Source organism: Phaseolus vulgaris, chromosome 3 (assembly GCF_051622355.1).
Source record: "Phaseolus vulgaris cultivar YP4 chromosome 3, ASM5162235v1, whole genome shotgun sequence".
Taxonomy (NCBI): domain Eukaryota; kingdom Viridiplantae; phylum Streptophyta; class Magnoliopsida; order Fabales; family Fabaceae; genus Phaseolus; species Phaseolus vulgaris.
In genome coordinates this window covers 10612346-10627836 of record NC_143500.1, presented here as the reverse complement: position 1 = coordinate 10627836, position 15491 = coordinate 10612346, and the positions used below count along the sequence as shown (strand labels likewise).

The following is a 15491-nucleotide window of genomic DNA, read 5'->3' as shown; positions in this document are numbered from 1 at the left end:
TTGAGGTTTTGGTCTATATGGGAACAATCTACTTTTGAAACCTCAATTTGTTACTCACAATCATTATCACTGTTATTTTCAACATTATCACAAGGTGTATTATCTCAAGGTGCAAGAATGGCTTGTGATGGCTGACTTAAGACAATTGATCTTCAGCAAACAAAATTTGATCATCAATGTAAGGACTATTAGTTTCATTACTAGTATCTTGAACCCTTTGGTATGGAAAAACATGTTCATAAAAGACAACATCCCTAGACACAAAAATTTCTCTTGATTGAATATTCAACAAAATATATCCTTTTGTCCCCCTTGGAAAACCAATAAAAACACATTTTGATGCTCTTGGATCAAATTTTCTTCTATTTGTTGACAAAGTGCTAGCATAACATAAAGAACCAAACACCTTTAATCCATTAAAATCTGCATCAGTTTTGAAAAGCATTTCATGAGGAGAATAATATTTTAAAACAGGTGTGGGAAGCATGTTTATAATATACGTAGGATGTATCACAGAATATGACCAATAAATTTTGGGTAAATGAGATTGTATCATAAGAGCTCTTGCTACATCTAATAAATGACCATGTTTCCTTTCAACTATACTATTTTGTTGTGGAGTATTGACACATGATGTTTGATGTATTATTCCTTTACTGACAAAAAAATTAGTCATGAAAAATCCAGTTCCATTATTACTTCTTATTATTTTTATTGTTGTCTCAAACTGTGTTTGAACAAAAATAACAAAATTTTCCAAAACCTTAACAACTTCAGATTTTTGTTTCAAAAGAAAAATCCATGTGTACCTCGAATAGTCATCAACTATGGTCAAAAACTATTTATGACCATGAATTGATGGTATTGAGTATGATCCTTAAACATCTACATGAATCAAATCAAAACATTTTTTTGATTTAGATGTACTAATAGGAAAAGAAAGTCTTTTTTGCTTTGCAAAATGACAAACATCACAAACAAAAGATTTGTTATATTTAACAAAAGGAAATTTATTCTTGATAACATCAATACATTTATTTGAAATATGAGCTAATCGAAAATGCCAAAGGGTTTCTAGATCACTAGCACTGACATTAACAGTATTGATGGTGTGTGTAGATTTAAGGGGTTTAATTTGAAATTTCTGGTAAGATGGGATCCTAAGTATATAAAGTCTATCTTGCATCTTAGCAGAACCAATTATTTTCAATGAGTTTTTGTCTTGAATGTGACAACCATTAGAATCAAAGGTAAGAACACAAGTTAGTCTATTAAACAATTTTGTTACTGAAAGAAGATTAAAAGTGAAACAAGGAATATGCAAAACATTGTTTATGACATGATTTTAATTGAGAAAAACACTTCCAGAATAATTGGCAATGACTTGATTTCCATTTGGTAATTTGACATAAATAGGATTAATTTGATGATATGAAGTGAAGTAAGTTAAGGATGAACAAATGTGATCAGTAGCACCACTATCAATAATCCAAGAATTAAAAGAAGAAATAAAGTTATTACCATCTTGTGTTGTCATGTTGGAAGGAATAAAAGAGACTTGACTAGAAACATTGTCACTGAATTTGACCTGTTGTAAAAGAGCTAACAATGTTTGATACTGCTCAGGAGTAAAACCAATTTGTTGAGACTTCACTTCTGACTTTGAATCTTCATGATTCTGCTCATTATTGTTAAAATTTGTATTGTGAAAGGCTGCATGAATCTGATGATGGTCCTGATTTTTAAATTTGAAATGAGGTGGAAAACCACGCTTTTTATAGCATGTATCAATGGTATGCCTGTCTTTCCACAATAATTGCAAATTTTGGAAGTAAATTCTTTTCCATATCCACCACCCATGCCATGCCATAGGTCGTAGCATTGTTTTTATAACCTTTGTGTAATGAGAGAGTAAACTCTATTCAAGGATGAATTATCTGATGAACTAACATGGTAGGGTGAACAAAGATCTTGTGAGGGATCAACAACTTCACCCATGGATAAATGTAGTAACCAGAGCTATAATCAGAGCTCTGATACCATATTATGAAATAGAACAGAGATGAATAAAAGAGAACAAAAGATTAACAAAAGAGTAAAAGGAATGTAAAAGATATGAGAATGAATATCTCTTTTTTATTGTTATTCAAATCAAATCAAATCAAATGGTCTGAATATATACAAGTAGTACACTCATTCTAGGTTTAACTAAAGAGGGAAAGGATAAATAATTAAATACTAGAATCATAACACACAAAGACAAAATAAAAGTTATTCATCTCTATAAAGAGAAACAACTGATAATTAGAAAAGACACCAAATTATTCTCTTCTATAAAGAGAAACAACGGATAATTAGAAAAGACACCCAATTAATATTAGGATCCTTCTATAACTCTGGCATCCGTATCATTTAATAGTTAGGGAAATTTATTATTTGAAAACATAAAAATGTCATGTTGTGTGATGTAACTCATCGTATTATAATTGTTCGGTATATCTTGGTAAATTGAAAGAAATTTAAAATGATATGATGACAATAATAATATTTATGTTGTATATGAAGGTCATAAGGTTGAACTTGCTCTACTTTCAAAAAAAATACAATTGAGGAACAAATTAAGTTCATAATGAAAATAAATAAAAAAAGAGAAAAGAAGGGAAAGAAAGAAAGAGTGAAAAAGAGAGAGTAAAATGAGTTTTTTTTTATTATTCTAACCATTTACTTAACTTTAATGTTTCTCTAGTGGAGAAAGTTTGAGAAGAGCTTCTAAGGAGGAATGTCAAGCTTCACATTCTTATTTTTACCTATTGAACCACTAAAATTGCATCGTGACCATGCAAGCCATAATAAGAATTGCTTTTTTTTATATCTATTGTAGACCACTCATTCACCATAACACATGTTGACCTTCACGATCTATAAATGTTGCAACTTACACGTGCTAGGGAATATCCAATCAATTGACTCAACAGTTGAACCTATAGACATGACTTCTGCAGTTTTTACTGTGTTAGTGTATTACAATAGCCAGATCTTGACAAGCGATATGTGGTCTGTCTACCATGTCATTCCACACATGGTTTGAGTTAGTATTAGCAATACAAAGACAATATTGGAAATGAAGCAAGTAATCTCAATGAATTTAATACAAATAAGTTCTATCTTGTTGAACAATATAGGTATCTGATCTACATCTCTGTATCCTTCAAGATTTAGCTAAGTTCCATTCCTTTTCTATTGAAATGGCTTCTTCCATTTGAACAATCATGTATGATGATGAGGAGATTTTTAATTTCCCCACACAGGTGTTGTTTCCAAAGTACAAATGTCATCATGATGGGCATTCGTAGAGGAATGTCGTTCGAAACATTCAAACAATAGGTCTTACAAAGATGTGGTCAAGGACTGTTAAGGAAAAAGTCCAACATCCCAAGGTTTTAATTTGTGCTTCAAAGAAACTAGTGTAAAACATTACCACAATTTGTTTGTAAGACGATAAAAAACAACAAATCATGACAAATAATACAACATTGTGCAGTCTTTTCACTACGTCTAGTAAGGTGCAAATAAGAATAGATGAAACAGGCATCAAATGACACATGGGCTAAGCAAACCTCGTACTTAAATTAAACATCGATGTGCTTATGTTATGTGTGTAGGTAATGTTTGTCTTTTAAAGAGATAATTTGAATTTAGATATTAAAGATCTCTCGAGATACGAGCTAAAGTTGTTTTCTTCATCAATTTTCTCACATAAAGAGATTCTCAACTCTAACCTGACTATCTAATATGAGAATTATTGAATTCGATTATATATTTTGAATCAGGAAACAAATGTGTGTAAATTTGTGTAAATTTCAGATGAATGTGAAGGATTAAAAGAAAGAAAGCAAAGACTTATAGATTGGATCACAAGAAGAAGTAAAGAAGGAAATTTAAAGGAAGCATCTCACTCAAACTAGAACATTTAACCCAGGCTAAAATTATTTAGATTAAGTTAATGGTGTAGTACTAAACTAGCTCAGGCTAGAATCGCTCGCCCAAGCTAAAACAACACCTAAATATCTAGCCTAAGCTAGGTTAACTCGCTTGAGCTAGATTTCATTAAATAAATTTTGGAACAGAGTTAAAACAAAATCAATGAAGGGGAGAGAAGAAGAAGTTAGTGAGAGAAAAAGAAGAAAATTTTGTTCTTAGGAGAAGAACTTGCTTAGATTAACCCTTCTTATGAAATTCAGATAAGGAATGAAGATTTGAGAAGCTATCATGAGCAGCTAAGTGCTTTCAAACTTGGGATTGAATGTAATATACTCTGATCAAATGTATTCTTGGTGATATATATATATATATATATATAATATTTTATTTTCGTTTCATGCTTATTTCTGGATTCTATATGATCAATGGAGTCTTAATTTTGATCCTTAAATTTAACTAGAAAGTATTTCTATGGATCTAAGATAGACGGAAATATTTGATAACTTGTAATGCTAGGAATAAATTTCAGGTTATTAATTGCATCATAGTTCTGTTCATAAAGTTAGATGATTTGTTAGATATCTAAGGAATCAGTGTTTGAGAAATTATCTTATGAATTTCATCTGTGAGGAATCAAGGTGAATGACTTCAAATTACAACACCAAGAATAAGTAGTTTTGAGTATTATATATTGTATTATTCCAAAATATAGATGACTGAGATAGAAGCAATTCAATCCCAAGTATTTCTTTTTATCTATATTTGATAAGTTAATTTCATCACTTGTTGAATCGAATCTTAAACTTTGAGTTATTTCTGGTAAAATCGTTAATTTGATTATGAACAAGTTCTCACAGTTATTTTCTATACTTAATGAGTTTTATATCAGAACATTTTAATTAAAATTGTTCCTTGTGGGTTCGACATTCATACTTTAAATAGTACTATATTACAATTGATTCAATATACTTGTCGGGGAAAATCAAAGTTACACTACCTAAGGAGTTTTGAAGAAAAAGGAGTGAAGATCAAGGTTGCATTAAATGCACCAATCATGATAAAGTTTTTCAAATGCAGAACGAACAATATATAGAATCTAAAAATTCTCAATGACTATAAATGATCATCTAACGACTACATTCTTCAACAAGCCTATAAAAAGAAAATTTGCCAAGAAGAAATATGCGATGATGGGGAGATACATAGAGGAGAGGATATGGAATGCCAAACATGATATTCACAAGAAGAGGACTCCTCAAACCCAATAGAGCATAAGTTGCACCACACATATATTTTGATAAGGTGATAACACAACCTCATAGCTTACTAGAAGGATCCTCAAGTTGAAAGAAGATTAATGTGATAGGTTCTTGAGAAACCTAACCGAAAACACTTACAATGTTCATCCAACTTCCTAGGAAAGTGATTCAAATCATTATATACATAAAAAAATGATACCTTCCCTAAAGAGTAAGATGATCTGAACTAGGAGAGAAAGCTTAATCGTTGTATTCATCATCAGACACAATCCTCCTTAGTCATTAAACCCAATGATCATTAGATCATTAAAAGACTATTCCTTTGGATCTTAGCCAAGAAATGTTGTTTGGAAAATAATACTTTAGCTCAGCTAGAAGTTGCTTGAGTAAAGAATACTCTGTGACGGTGTCAGCCAGGAATTCTACATTCTGAAAAAAGATACTTGGTTAGCTAGGAGTGGTGGGGTGTAAAGAATGCTCAGAGTTAGCTAGGAGCGGCTAGGTGTAAAGAATACTCAAGGTTAGCCAAGAGTGGTTTGATCAAAGAATACTCACTTTAGCCAGGAGTGGTTGGTGTCAAGAATACTCAAGGGGTTAGCCATACTAGCCCAAAAAATACTTTATTTGTACTTCATAACATCAATCGGCTTAGTTAAACTGGAATGAGTTAGTCAAGAACTAGATGTACTCTATTATGACAAATGAACGGGTAAAAATTAATGTTTATGGCTTTTAAGTTCCTTATCTCTTGTTATATTGCATGTTATACTTGTCTAAACTAACCCAAGACAAAAAGTTGATGTATGAGTGATAGTTGTCGTTTTCCTGTCAAAATAAAATGATTTCAGCGTAGACCTAACTAATACTAGAAAGATGATAATATAATTGTGATCAGATGACCTAAACTCGTCTTTCAACGAATTCAATAGTGAAATCAATAAATCAGTGTTTAAAATCTATCTGCAAGCAAAAAATGTTAGCAATAACAATAAAGATAAAAAGGGTTTAGCTTTCTTAACATAATATATAAAAGAGATTAAAACAACAAATAAAAAACGGTTGATCCCCAAGTTCTTCCCCCATTGAATTCTTCACAAGTTCTCTAAAGATTAGTCCTTTCCCAATCATCAACCATAGCTAAACCAGATTGAACATGCATCAATCTGATTCAATTGAAGTTCACCAGTAAAGCATGTGTCTACTGGTTTAATCAGTGTCTACTTTGTTCTATGTGTACTCTATAGGAGTGCTTATCTCCTCTCTCTTGAATCATGCGCCCAAGAAATTAATTAGAACAATATGAACTAACTAAGAAACCAGAGTTTAAGATAAGGAAGACTCCAATCATGCATTCAAGTACAACCTCTCACAAAAATTAGTTTTCCAGGGGATTAGGATATTAAAACAATTGCTATAAAGAATTGAAAAATGAAACTTTTATTGATGAAAACCTCATAACTTAATGGGGTATTACAAAGGAATCAATAAAAAAAGGTTTAGCCTTCCATGTGGAGGCAAAAATCAAAGATAAAAAGATGCAGAAAAATAAACAAAGGAAGCAACTTTGCACTTAGAGATATTGGTCTCTGCTGTGTGTTTTTTTGGCTCTCTTTAAATAGGCATGCTCCATGCAACCTCCTCCGCATTCCATGCTAGAGGCACCACTTTTGGTGGAGAAGATCCAACTCCTCCTTAGGCGAAGAAAATCTCTCATACTTTGCATAAAATCCTTTCAAATATTTTCTTCTGTTTTGATTTAAAGAAGCAACTTGGACTTTTGCATATTTGACCCATTGACAAATTCCTTTAGACCATTTACTCTAAGAATACAAAATTAACAAAAATAGTAGTTAAGGCCCAAATAAATCCAATTATATGAATCTTAATTAAAACAATGAATTTACTTATTATTATAGTTCAATAACATATGATTAAAGTTTTTGAGTTTGAATAAAATTATGTTCATCCGTCAGAGTCTATTCAAATGTTTTATTGAACTTTCCTTTTGATAAGATCTTGATATAAATATATTGATTTTTAATTAGAAGAAGCTGAACTATGTTTTTAATTATTGGTTAAACATGAATATTTATTAGTCAAGTGGTTTAGCTAAGTTGTAAAATCTTCGTTTGACTAGGTCCTACTAAGTTAAATGAATTAAACTTAAAATGAGCTTTTAACTATGTTCCTCTAATTAAAGTACTTTTTCAAAAAGTTTTAATTATTTAAACCACAAGTTAACCATCCCTTGTGATTCTCATTGTTGATATTAGAATCATCATCTAAAGAGTTGAGCACCTAAAAAGTGTCCAAAAGGAAAAGATCCACCATAAGAAAAACTCAAAAATAAAATGATAATTGTGCCTTAGTATAACCCTTCTGAATTAGAGCAAAGAATTAATTTTTATTTAGTTTTTCTCACAAATTTAAGAGCTTTAATGATTAAATGACATATTTCAAATTGGAAAACTTTAACCATCATTTAATTTGCTCCTTCGTTTCTTATGAAAAATTTTCCTTTCACATTCCACAAGCCTCGTCTCTCAAGCACATATCCTTATAAAGAAAGTCTGATCCCTCAGAAAAACTCTTTTTGCTTCATCTTTCTTCTTGATCTTTATCTTTATCTTTATGTTAATTATGTTTCTTTTCGAGACTCAACTTCATATAGTTAATTATGTTGTATTTCTATAATATGTCGTTATCATGAACGAAACAATATATCATTTGCTTATGCAATTTCCTTTAATTAAATTCAAAATCTATCTATTTACTTTTATTGAATTTCTATTTGTTATTTAATTTAATTCTATTTAACTTGTTATAGATATTACTTTTTTTAATTAAATTCAAATCATCATAACTTCATTCTTAAATATTTTATATTTTCAATTTTTTTGAAAAAATATATTATAATCTTCTAATGGCTTCCATCGTATTTATTACACAAAAATCTTATTTAATCACATTTCCATATCTGAAAAAAAAATTACACAATATAAACAATTACTTAATTTATTTAATCAGTTATTTCATTCATCCGTAGTTTGAAAAATTTTTAACTTATTTTTTTTTTAAATTAGTTATATTTTATACTTTTTACATGTTTTAGTCAGAAATTTATTTATAAATAAACACGTACTAATATTACATTTTTAATTCTATATAACACTGCATAATTACTTATAAATATATTCAATTTTTATGAAAAATTATTTCTTCAACATTTTATACTTCCTATTAATTACTTCTTAAAATAATTACTTTTATATATTATTATTTTAAAAAAAATTCTCAATTATTTTTTACCTTTCTCAATTTTAATTTAAAAGATATTTATACTTCTACTCTTTTACTCAAAATATTCATTTCTCAAATTATTTAAGTTACAAACTATTATTTTTACTTTTTTTTCCTCCCTCTTTTATTTTTAAAAGAAAAAAAAAATACCAGGTCGAAATTCGGTTCCGAAATCAAATTCTTGCTGATTTTCCAACCAACGAATACCTCCTTCACGTTCAAAATTTGGTTTGTCAGTAACGAAATTCTCAGTTAACACCATAAACTGTTATTTATATAAATAGAACCCAATGAGGGAAAAAAATAATAGGGATGGCTGGTATAAGGTACCAAAATGTATGAGGGTGAGCTTAGTAATCTAGTTCGCAAATCCCGTAATCTGCACGGACCAATAATGGAATGGGACAGTATATTGGTCCACGTAAATAAAAAAAAAGTTATTTTTAAGTTTAAATTTAATATACTAAAAAAAATATTTTATTTTAATAATCTAATAAAGTTAATATTAAAAATGACAATGGATTAAATTAAAGTAAAATTTTATATTTAAAATTTGTTAATAAAAAAATAATGTAAAAGAAATATTTCAATAAGGGATTTATTAAAAAATTAGTCATCTTCATTAAAACACTTTGTAACAAAAAATTAGTCATCTTCATTAAAACATTTTGTAACAAAAAAATTAGTCATCTTCATTAAAATACTTTGTAACAAAAAATTTTGGTAAGATACCTGGATACATTCACATACATATAGAGAAAAAAATAAATGTAAAACAAAACTTTAATTATTTTTAATCAAGTCTTTTTACAACCTTTATACTTAAATTTTTTTATAATTTTATTTTAATGGAATTAATTGAAATAAAGGTGAAATTTTATTTTTTTCAAATAGTGAAAATAAGTTTTTTTTATAATTAATAAAATTTTAATTATTTTTAAAAAATATTTTTCTTACGTGAATTTTTTTTTACATGAAATAATGGTCTAGATAAAAATATACTTTCAAAGTCTTTATCAGAATTGACCCTAATGATGCTATCTCCTGAACTTGAGGTTGGAAGAGTAGTGTTGTCTACAGGTTAGAAGAGTTTAAAGGAAGGATTCTCTCTAGCTGCGTGTTCCTCGTGGAACGAGCTTTTAATTGATATCCGATGAGAGAGGGAGGTCCACCTTCAAAAAGACTCTTCAAGTAACGCGGAGTCCTTACCAAATTGCACTCACATTAATAAAATAAGAGTTTATAAAGATGACTTAATTAATAATTTTAGAATTATTTCATTTTAATAAAATATTATTTTTTTCAAATTATAATCTAGTGGAGAATTGTAAACGTATGAACATTCTTTTACGGAAGTTACGTAACATTAGCAACTTGTCCCCATATGCATCAAACTAGATTAAAATAAATGGGTATAATTTATGACATACTAATGACTTTTCCCCAATAATGACAAACAAACGCATAAAGATGACCATCAAAGTAACAATAAAGTGATCCCTTGCACTGAAAAGGCTTTGATTTCTTCAAATCAGGGTGTGTTCACTTATATGAATAAAATCACAATTTAGGCTACTGTCTCCATCGTAAATTTTGTAGTAATCAGATGTATCCCATAATGCGTTTATATGATATGTTTAGAATATTGAAGATTTTAATCATGTGGAAGCAAGTGCCAAGTTTAGAACACTCTAATTATTTAAAAGAAGAATTAGAGTAAACTATCATACCTTATACATTAAAGACCATAATCTAAGAACACAATACAACAACAACATCCAAATTTATTCAGATTATTCTGCATAACTCACATGAAAAGCCACTGCCATCACAACCAGATATGAATATTATATTGGAAAGACCTTAACAAGTAATCATCACCCAAAGCTTGACAAGCAGATTTCAGACTTTTTTGCAGACTTCTCCCTCACATACCCATCCATCTTTGGACTTGTCTTCTTCCTTAACATCAGTATCATCTTTGCTTCCTTTATCCTCCTCCAATACACATTTTGGATGCAGATCAAAGTCACACTCTCCACAGTAATACGACCATGCGTAACCCTGTTCATTGCAACCATCACAGTAATACACCTTGCGGCGTGTCAACACAAGCTCATGCTCATGTGTTTCATGTGTCACCTTCTCTGGCCACCCCTTTGCAGTCTCTTCTTCTTCTGCCTCTATGTCCTGTATTTTCTCCTCAGTGAAAGGGTATGCACGAGCCCCATATTGCAAAACCAGATCTCGAGCCTCAGTTGTCGAAGTCTGGCCACTTGACCCAATGGCCACAAGCTTGGGGATGCCAGTTACCTTGAACTTGCGACTCAAGAATTTCTTCCTAGAGTCGCCAAAGGGAAGTGCCAACCATGGCATTCCTCCAAAGAATTCATCAAAGGAGGCTTGATCTTTGTCACTTGAGATGAAAACAACTTCTAATGCATTTCCCTTTTCCTTAATCTCTTGATATGCATCAACAAGTTTTGGAAGGAATGCGCGGCATGGAGGACACCAGTGGGCTGAGAAGTATAGCAGGACAACCTTCCCCTTTAATTCTGACACAGGAATCTGAAATGAAAGGAAATAATAAATGCTAGTATGCTACAAATGAAGAAGGGAAAGAGAGTATGAACTTAACATAATTTTTGTCATAAAAAGTTTTACCTGCACCCCATCTTTGCCAATGACAAAACCACGATCCTCGGACACCAAAACTGACTCAAGGGTTTGAGCTGCCTCCCTGGCCTTCAAAATTTCATCAAGCTCCACAAACTTTTCAGGAGTGAATGGGTATGCATCAACCCCATGATCTTCAATAGCCTCAGCAACATTCGGATTAAGAGTTTTCCCATCAGGCCCAATGATAACCAAAGTGGGGAGGGTTGAAAGCTCAAAGTACTGAGCCAGCTTCCCGCAGAATTTGTCCTTGAAAGGCAAGGATAACCAAGGGACACTTCCTAATACTTTCTTGAATGATTCTTCATCTTCATCTAAGGGTATCAAAACAACCTCAAAGTTCTCCCCCTTGGCCTTCAGCTTCTCATAAACATCCACTAGCTTTGGAGTAAACTCACTGCTTCGTTGGAATGAATTCAGAGAGAAATACAGACCAACTGTCTTGCCCTCAAGCTCAGAGACAAGTATCTATGTGTGTGCACATGAAAGGAAAGTCAAATTCGGAAATGAACAATGTCTTTAGAGGTAAACAAACTACCAAACATTAACTAATGGAAACTGCTATCTCATACAAACAGAGTGAAGTTGCTAGCTTACTTTGTTTCCATCGGATGATATAACAAAGTCACGAGATGGAGAGATCAAGAGAGATCTCACGGACTGGTTCCTCCTAGCTTCCTCTTCCTGAGCTCTCAACTCTTGGATCCTTGCTGACGTAAAGGGGTATGCTTCAACACCATATTCACGTACAATATCAACTCCATCTTCAGTCACAACTTTGCCAGTTTCCTCAAGTATCACGAGATGGGGAATCCCCCTCACATGAAACAATTCATCAAGGCGACTGCGTGTCTCCGAATCAGAAAATGGGATTGCAAGCCATGGCATCTCGGAAAAGTAACCTTTAAAAGACTCTTCATCTTCATCAGCCGAGGCAAAAACGACCTCAAAGTCACCTTTTGACACAACCTCATTGTATGCCTCCACCAAAGTTGGCGTGAATTTTCGACACGGACCACACCAGGATGCCGAAAAATAAACACCAAGTTTCTTTCCCTTCAGGCTCTCAATTTTCACCTGTGAATTCCAAAATAGAGCATATCAAACCACAATTTTCAGTCAATACGAAATAAACATGATTTCTCTTCATTCAATAAAGCTATCACTTCAAAATGACATGAGCTGCATTCTACAATAAAACACTGCATCCAACCACAGGTAAACCCAGTCACACTTAGTTCGTTGAAATGACAGAAAATTCAAACAAATGGAATCACCATTCATTTAATCATATTTCCTTTGATCAGGATGGAATGAGCAACTACCCTTCCAAACAAATCAGTCTTCGTTTTTCAAATCAAATTAACCCATCTTTCAGCCCCCACACCCTCCCCCAACAGACAGAATTTAATTTAACACAAATCACATTTTCGTTTGATTCAGCAGCATATATCACTCTCACTCTTAATTACATTTCACATCAACAGAAACAACATATGCACAGTCAAGTCAATATCATATATATATATAATCCGTTAGCCATGCCACCACCAAAATCTCATATGAAATCCATGAATAATCCCTTGACAAAAATGGGTTCCCCAAAACAAACCATAATAAAAGCAGAAACAATTAAAGTTAAAAAAACAGTAAATTGAGGGACCCCTTAAGTCTATCTGGTGCTTTCCAGAGCAATCAGAAAAGGGAAATTTTTTAACAAGAGTTTGGAAGGTGTTACCTGATCGCCGTTGTTCCTTAGAAGAAAGTCCCTTTGGGGTGAAGAGAGGAGGGACACAACATCGTGGGTATTATCTGCAGATGCTGCCATCTTACTTAGCAAAAGCACAATCACAGAATGAGAACAGAACAAAACACACCAGAATAAGCGTGGACGACCTCAATACTTTGAAGGACTATATTTATAGAATGAATTCTCAGTTCTCTTCATCTTTTACTTCGAGAACAAGAAAATCATATTCTTTAGTCAGCATGCGCCCAGCTACAATATTGGTTTCTTAACGCACATAAAAAACATGTTTTTTACTCATTTTTTTACTGGTGTTGTTGTTGTTTTTTTTTTTTTTTTTTTTTTTTTTTTTTATCGGCATTTACTGGTGTTGTTGGTTTATATAAAAAAAAAAACCAAATTTTTTCCTTATATCTATATTTTTTGAAAAATCAGTTTTAATTTTTTAAAAAATTTAAACACTACATTTCTTTTTTCAACCGCAGTATTTATAAAAATAGTTTTTTTATTTAAATGTGTGTGACAGCATTTACAAGAAAATTAATTATATTCAACTTTCTTCAACGATAATTTTTTTTTAATTTTATAATTATTATTTTTTACTTAGCAAAACACATCACACTTTTTATTTAATTCACAAGGATATTATTGAAATTATATAAAATTACCAAGTCACAAAGAAGGTACTGAGGTTTTGGAAGAATTTGCATTAAAAAGTAGTAGGGTCCATATTCTCGACGACTGAGCAAGGTAAGACGTGCTTCTGTTACGTCTTAATCTAAAATTCTCGACTTAAAATCCAGATTTCGGATTTTTCCCGAACGTTATAAAGTAAATAGTCAAGGTGTAAACGGTGCAATTAAATTGCACCGTTATTTATTTGTAATTTTTCATATAAGATTAAATTATTGATTTTTCAAAATGATTATATTAGATAATTTTTTCGGTTGTTAAAAGATATATATTAATTTAATATATTGGAATAAAAGAAATAAACTATTTACTGATTGCATTAAGTAAACTTAAACGATTTTATAATAATTATCCAATTACAAACTATTATCTATTTCAAGTTTAATGATTTTATAATAATCACATTAAAAATTATACTAACAATAACCTTTATTCATTGATTTAACCATTAACTTCACGAGAAAGAATTAAGATGTTAGGGAAAGTTACATATGGGAAGTGCTCTCTCCTTTGCCTCCAAATGGCTCCTTATTTAAGTTAAGGAAGTCTTATATCTCTTTCTTCTATGCTTCCACAATTTAGTTTATGCACCTTTTTCTATTGTTTTAGTAAGAAAAGAAAAATTAAGAACTAAAATTAAATTTTCTTTTAATATTTTCTTAAAAGTTGTGTCTTCTTATTTTTAACAAAATGTTTTTTTCATTAACTTGGGTGTTATCATCTTTTTCCTTTAATTTATGAGTGTTGTAATTTCTTCCGTTTAGAAAATTGTATTCTTTTTTATAATTAATTTTATTTTTCATTTATTATCTCTTATTTTAATTGTAAGTTAACAATTTGTCATTAATTATCACAGTCCCTACATTGATTATATTATTCATACATATAAGAATAATATATAAACAAAAATAAAATTAGAATAATATATAAACAAAATTTTGAGTGTGCTCTGTAATTACAATTAATATGATCTTTCACATAATTTGTTTTCTTAATACTATATATAAAATGCAGTGGTATGAAACTACGTGTTTATGTAAATTTTGTGAATACTTTTTTTCATTAAAATTGCATAATCGGTTTTGTTAAACATTTTGATGTAAAATAATGAGAATAAAATGAGATAAAGAAGTTTAACATGATTAATTTATCTTTATTGAAATTGAAAATGAGAAATATTTTGATAAAAGACAATTGTGTAGATATAATTGAAGGAAACTTAGCAAACATTAAGGATGAAAGATGAAATAATGGATTTTTCCATTATGATGGACTCCAATGTTGAACGAGATGAAGATGTAATTGCTTTAAGAATAAAACTTTGTAATGTTTATTATTGTGTATCATACATGCCAATTAAATACACATGGACAAACCTGATGGGTTTGAGAAAAATAAGAGAAAAACAAAAGCTAAAACGGTGCAAACGTTAAACCTCTTTCAAGCTTGTGGGTGGATACATAAAACACTAAGCTTGAAGATAAAACCATGAAATTTTTCCTTGTCAAGAGCCTTCGTAAGGAGATCAACCGACTGATTTTTCGTGCTGATAGGAAGCAAGTGGAAAAGGCCTTGTTGGAGCTTTTCTCTCACTACATGGCAATCAATATCAAGGTGCTTAGTTCTCTCGTGAAAGTTATGGTTTAGTGCGATATGGCGTGCTGATTGACGGTTACATAAGAGACTTGCAGTCATGTTGATGAGTGTATTAAGGTCTTCAAGCAAGTATGTGAGTCATTGGACCTCACAACATGTATTCACGAGCGTTCTATACTCCGCTTCAGATGAAGATCTTGAAACAATATTTTGCTTTTTTGTTTTCCATGAAATCAGTG

General features: G+C 30.9%; 1 protein-coding gene across 1 annotated transcript; it reads right to left on the bottom strand.

Moving 5' to 3' along the window:
• Positions 1-10251: 10251 nt before the first annotated feature.
• On the bottom strand, positions 10252-13219 carry LOC137806551 (DC1 domain-containing protein). The gene is made up of 4 exons (XM_068606746.1): positions 12955-13219; positions 11814-12293; positions 11205-11684; positions 10252-11108 (listed from the first exon to the last, which is right to left on the bottom strand). The coding sequence occupies exons 1-4, from the start codon at positions 13042-13044 to the stop codon at positions 10443-10445; spliced, it is 1716 nt and encodes a 571-aa protein (XP_068462847.1). The 5' UTR covers positions 13045-13219; the 3' UTR covers positions 10252-10442.
• Between the last annotated feature and the right edge of the window lie 2272 nt (positions 13220-15491).

Excerpts from the sequence above, each read along its gene's own strand:
- LOC137806551 (XM_068606746.1), bottom strand. The coding sequence starts at position 13,044 with ATGGCAGCATCTGCAGATAATACCCACGATGTTGTGTCCCTCCTCTCT. Across the intron at positions 11,685-11,813 it reads TATCATCCGATGGAAACAAA|ATACTTGTCTCTGAGCTTGA; the intron begins GTAAGCTAGCAA and ends GCACACACATAG. Across the intron at positions 11,109-11,204 it reads TTGGCAAAGATGGGGTGCAG|ATTCCTGTGTCAGAATTAAA; the intron begins GTAAAACTTTTT and ends CTTTCATTTCAG.